Below are 5,868 nucleotides of genomic sequence, written 5' to 3' on the forward strand. Positions count from 1 at the left end.
ATAATAATAATAATTAAAATAATTATAATTAGAAGTTATTAAAATTGATCAAATGCAATATTTGTTATTTTATTATATTATTGAGTTTCCTTTTATCACATTCAACATTAATAATAAATCCTTCCTATTTTTATGATGTTTTATTGTTCATATCTTAATTATCATTTTTTTTTATATTTTTTTACTTTTTGGGATTGTTATCTTTTATTTTATTTATTATATATTTGTAGAATATTAATGCGATTTAATTTTTATATTTATGATTACTTTATCTTATATTGTGAATACTAAATTACTTATTTTTTTTGGTATAATTAATTAATAAATAATAATATAATTATATCAATTTATAATACTAACGTATAGTTTCTCTATCGTCATGTATTATAAATTGATAAAGTCTATGTGTACCTACGTTACCAAGACTTTATGCAATATTAATTTATCATATATCGTCATTAATTAATTATTTAACCACTCTAATAATAATACAAGATATATTTCTCTTCAAAATACTAACTTACGAATCAATTAATTAATTTAAATCTAAATTGTTTTATTAAGAAACAATTTATAATGCTAATATGTAGCGACTCTATCTTTATGCGTTATAAATTGTCAAAATCTATGTGTACCAACGTTACCTTAGGTTTTATAAATCTATCAAATGAAATTTTTAATGTTTTTATTAAATGAGTATCTTCTTTAATCAATTCAAATAATTTTTTTTAAAATGAAATTAATTTCATATTTTTAAAATTTCTTGAATTGTATTTCTAATTTTGATAAATAATCAATTATTTCTCCATTTTTTTATTTTATTATACAATTTTTTACAATACCGTTGTGTGATTTACATTACCTTCGATTGTCCAAAAATTATAAGAGATTAATGTATAGCTTACGCTATCTTAAATTCTCTTTCAACATTAATCATAATCAAAACTAAAATTCAAATACTTGATTTACGAATGAAATATTTTAACGATTTGCAATATAGTTGTGTGATCTTCCTTCACTTTCTGTATTGTTTCTCGTAGAGTACATGTATAACCGCGTTATCTTGTATTCTAAATATTATAATTTTACAAAATAATTTTAATTTTAAAATAAATTTTCTCTTACTAAACTTAATTATAATCAACTAATTTCATAATTTTTTAGATAAGAACTACGTGGCTTTGAGTTCCCCATTGCACCTGGAGATACGTAGGAGCGGGAACCGAACCCGTCAAGTCAAAATAATTTTCAAAATAAATTTTCTCTTTGTCAAAATAATCCAAATAATATCTCAATAAATAATATTTCTTCTTTTAAAATAAAAATAATTAATGTTTAGGGATTAAATAAATATTTTTCAAAATTAGAATGAATTTGCACAATTAATTTTAGGTAACCGTTTTTTAAATGGACGTTGTAGGGTGCTAATACCTTCCCTACATGTAAATGACTCCCGAACTCATTTTTGGTTTCAAAGATCGTATTATATTTAAGTTTTTTCAAGGTTTTTCTTAAAATAAACTTTGGTGGCGACTCTTCTGATACTTTTTTAAAAAAACGTTTTTCGCCGTACCGTTGCGACCGCCCGGTTGCGACAATATATAACAAATTATATTTATATTTTTTGAAGTTTAATAAAATTTAGCTCGATATTCTTTGTCTGTATAATCGAGAAAGGTATAAAATGTTACAATATATCATAAATTAAGGAGAATTTGCATAGAATAAAAAAGAAAGAATATTTAATAAAATTTTGTCTAATTCTAAAAAAGTGTGTGAATGTAATTTACTTTGATGATTATATCAATGTTTATATTATATTGTGACGAGCTTCATAAGTGAAGGAGGTGAAATGTTTGTGGCTTGTACGTTCATACCTTTCTTCTAATTGTACCGAATTACTTTATATGATTAACAATGTGCACATTGGGTCATGGTGCCACATAGAATGCTTCCAAACGAGATAGTTCGAGTAGCACAAAATGATTAGCAAAACATTCGAACATTGACAAATAAAATTTAAAAAAAAAATCAAACTTCAATCCCTCAAAATAATCAAGTATTAGAAAGAAATGGAGAAATGCTTTTAAATATGTGAAATCAAATTACTCTTCATCAGGTTCAACCAACAATGCTAGCAACAAAAAGGGATAGTAGGACATACGTCTGACTATTGGGTTGCTTGACGATGAGGGAAACCAAAGGAGAATGTATAACAACAACAAGAAGAAAATGAATACCAAACCTAAGACCAAGGAAGAAGTGGCTAGCCAACTGAGATCACTAATAACCAAGTGCACACCAGCCAAAAATGCTAAAGACAGTGTTGCAAGAGTGATTCCTAGAAGATACCTTGCCACTTTAAGGGCAAGAAGTGCCAAAGTTATATCTCCAAGTTGGGCCCTAATGAGTATGATAGTAACACTAATGGCACCATACATTGATATTGTAATGCAAAAGATGAATAATTTGAACCATATCCGATTTAGCATTAGAGCCATGCCATGTTCAGGATCAGAGCTATTAGTGCCACCGGGCATAGTGAAACCTGCAGCAAATGTTACCGTAATTATAAGGGTTGAAACCAACATAAGAGTGTTAACTCTGTCCTTGTATGGTTCCATGCTTTCGCGTCGGGGCAACCAATTTCGCTTCCATAAATCTTTACTTTTCGGAGGGATTTTAATAGGTGATAACACTGAGTTATTGGATTGCATGCCAGCAGACCTTAAAGCTGACCATGTTAGTTGCTGCAAATGCATATATGTGGGTTAGAAATACATAAAATAAACAATAATAAAGGCATGTTGACGATTGCGCATGCCATTGCTCAAAGAATTAAAGAGAAAACATTTATTTGAAAAATTATGTTAAATTGTATTAAAAATTATGTTGGGAAGTGTACTAATATAATAAAAAAATATTTTTGATTCTTTAATCATGACCTAAATTAAAAGATTAGTTAAAATTTATTCAATAATAATTTCTCTCACGTTTTATCTACATCTATTTTTCTTGAGTTTTCATATATTTTTCTATAAATCTTTCTAATAATTTTTTATTACTTTATAAAGTATATATTAAATAAAAAAAAGTACATGTGTGTATGAAAAATTAAAGAAATGTTACTTGCCTGTCGAAGAGATGGATTTAGGGGTGGCTTAAAAGCAGTGAGAGCTGTTTGATATTTTTTGTTAACTAAATTCAGATTCACTTCTTTTTTCCATGTCAAGACAAGTACAATTTTTGGATGACAGTGCAAGGCAGCCAAATGCAAGGGAGTGTTCCCATTAATATCCTGGCTATTTATCATTTTTTGAACCCCTTCGTCAGTGGATTGTAAAATGTGCCTTACCATCTTAAAATTTCCACCTTTAACCGCAAGATGAAGAATATTTTGACCATCATTATCAAGCATTTCCATAGGATCTGGACAATATTCTTGTTTTAGTAATTCTTGGACTACTTCAACATGGGCAGCATAAGAAGCCAAATGAAGTGGAAAAAAATCCATCTCCGTCCCTTTCCATGGAGCATGAAGGACATTGTTTTAGCAAATAATCAACTCCTTTTTTATAACCTATAGATGCTGCGTAATGAAGAGGAATCCTTCCTTTTGTATCCCTTAAATGAATCCATCCTGGCTTTTTTGTCAATATAGTATTTAAAATATCTGCATATTTTATAAATAATAATCGATTAAGAGTGTGTTTTAAAATGAGAAGAAATTTACATCTATGTACTACCAAAAAAATCATTCAAAAATAGTTTGTCATCTAGTCGGTCATCGTTAGTATAAATACTTGAAAAAAAATTAAATATACTTATTAATCTACACAAATAATAAAATATATTATTAAAATAATATGATGTAATTATAAAATGTAAATTAATTTTCTAAACAAATAAAATCATTTATTAATATTATAATAATATTACTAGCATAGACATATAATATTTAGAACAAATTACATTGATGTTTATTAAAATTTTGCTTATAATACCGTCTTTATATGTATATTTAACTCATAATTGTATAAAAAAATTAAAAAAATATTTCAGTAATCAAGAAAAATATGCGGTGTTACATTATTACATAAATTAAAAGGAGTTTGTATTGGATAAAAAAGAAAGAATATCAAATTAAATTTTATTAAACTTTCACAGGGTGTAAAAATAATTTGTCATAATATTTATACTAATAATTTAATTTTCATTAAATAAAATAAAAACTACCAAATCAAGTTAAACAAACCAATCCTTGATAAATGGATTTCTATTTTTATACTCAACATTAGATATTTACTTATGTTGCAAGGATGTCTTAAAGGAGATAGAATGTATAAAGAACACGAAAAAAATTCGATACTCAATACGTACCTTCGTCTTGCTTCAAGATTGCTGCAAGAAGGGGTGATTTTCCTCGAGTAACAAAGTTTGAGTCTTGCATAATTTCTTCACTTAGTGCTTTATCAATAAGTTGCTTGTAGCCAGCCTCAATTGCCAAATATAAACCTGATTTCTTTTCATTGTTTATTTCTAATAGTGTAGCTCTCTTTGACACCTCGTTAAAATGAGAAAGTAGGGAAAGCAATTCTTCTTCGTCACCATTAATTATAGCCTCATGGAAAAATGTGTTTCCAAGCTTATTTTTTATTAAGATTTTGTCCAAAGCCTCTTGGAAGATTTTAAAATGACCAAATATCAAACTCTCAAGAACAGGGAAATGGCCACATTTTGCAGCAACATGCAGTGCAGTGTCACCATTAAAATTTTCTTCGGTCAAAAGATGTGGGGCTTTTGGAATTACCTTTTTCACAAGTTCATCATTTCCAAGACTAGCAGCTATATGTAACATATTATTACAAAGAGGACTTTTTTGCTTTAAGACGTCACTCTCAGAGTTAGTAAAAACATCATTTGAAAGACATGCTTCTCTTAGTAACTTCCAATTGATTTTGTTATCACTTTGTGGCTGGGCACCGAGTCTCGGTTGCCCAGTGGACTGGAAAAGATTAAATTCTTCACCACTCTCAGGTATACTATTTGTAGATGATCCGTTATGTTCTATATCCATTTTTAAAGGAGTCGCAGCACAAGTTAAAAGCACTTCGTTGCGTTTAGAATTTTCTTTATATTTTGAAGCCTTCATTCTGCCTGCACTGTATTAATCAGGTATAAAATTTGGTTAAAAAAAAAAAATTATACATAAGAAGTTTCGATCAATTGTATATTGTCATGTGTTTTATCACGTTGACTTGAATGACATGAGAAATATAAGCAAGTACTTTGAATGCTTTGAAATTCAAAAAAGGAAAAAACCACTTCTTAATCTCCTCCTTGTTCAGAAGGAAATTTTTTCCAACAATGATACAAATAAAAATCATACATGGATGGTTTAATTCAGCATTCAACATAGAGAAATGCTTCGAATAGAAAAAAGAGCAGAAGAATATATATTGAGACAGTTAGAAGTTACCTTGAAATATGAAACTATTTAAAGAGCTTCTTTCCTCCCCGGTTTCAACTCTGCCTCATTAGGGCCTTTCGGTGCCTAAAGCTCAACTTTAGTTAGATCTCAAATCAATTGATATTTATGTTGACGATGTGAGCCTCGGCAAATACATTTATGTCAGCTAGAAATACATTACATCAATATCATTAATATATAAATCATGTTGGATAAGTGTCTACGAATATTGTTGAGGAATTTTAAGTATAAATTTTTTTTATTGAAAATTATAGGAATTCAATAATAATATTTTAGACACTGTTTTATATTTTATATACATTTTCTTTTCTTCGAGTTTAATATATTTTCTTTCGATTTCTTTTAGTCTTTTATAAAGTATGTATTCAATAAAAATA

At 27.8% G+C, this 5,868-nt stretch overlaps 2 protein-coding genes across 2 annotated transcripts; both read right to left on the minus strand.

Annotated features, from left to right (window-relative positions):
* Positions 1-2,066: 2,066 nt before the first annotated feature.
* LOC113856300 (protein ACCELERATED CELL DEATH 6-like) lies at positions 2,067-5,562 on the minus strand. Its single transcript, XM_027488071.1, has 4 exons — positions 5,480-5,562; positions 4,381-5,162; positions 3,134-3,673; positions 2,067-2,750 (listed from the first exon to the last, which is right to left on the minus strand). The coding sequence occupies exons 3-4, from the start codon at positions 3,512-3,514 to the stop codon at positions 2,106-2,108; spliced, it is 1,026 nt and encodes a 341-aa protein (XP_027343872.1). The 5' UTR covers positions 3,515-3,673; positions 4,381-5,162; positions 5,480-5,562; the 3' UTR covers positions 2,067-2,105.
* LOC113855587 (protein ACCELERATED CELL DEATH 6-like) lies at positions 4,370-5,077 on the minus strand. The gene has a single exon (XM_027487219.1). It carries the CDS (start codon positions 5,075-5,077, stop codon positions 4,370-4,372), a length of 708 nt encoding a protein of 235 aa, XP_027343020.1.
* Positions 5,563-5,868: the final 306 nt, after the last annotated feature.

This window comes from Abrus precatorius, unplaced genomic scaffold, assembly GCF_003935025.1.
Source record: "Abrus precatorius isolate BTA unplaced genomic scaffold, Abrus_2018 Scaffold11, whole genome shotgun sequence".
Taxonomy (NCBI): domain Eukaryota; kingdom Viridiplantae; phylum Streptophyta; class Magnoliopsida; order Fabales; family Fabaceae; genus Abrus; species Abrus precatorius.

Coding starts and splice junctions, on each gene's coding strand:
- LOC113856300 (XM_027488071.1), bottom strand. CDS start 3,514: ATGGATTTTTTTCCACTTCATTTGGCTTCTTATGCTGCCCATGTTGAA. Junction 2,751..3,133: donor TAAATCCATCTCTTCGACAG/GCAAGTAACATT, acceptor ATGCATTTGCAG/CAACTAACATGGTCAGCTTT.
- LOC113855587 (XM_027487219.1), bottom strand. CDS start 5,077: ATGGATATAGAACATAACGGATCATCTACAAATAGTATACCTGAGAGT.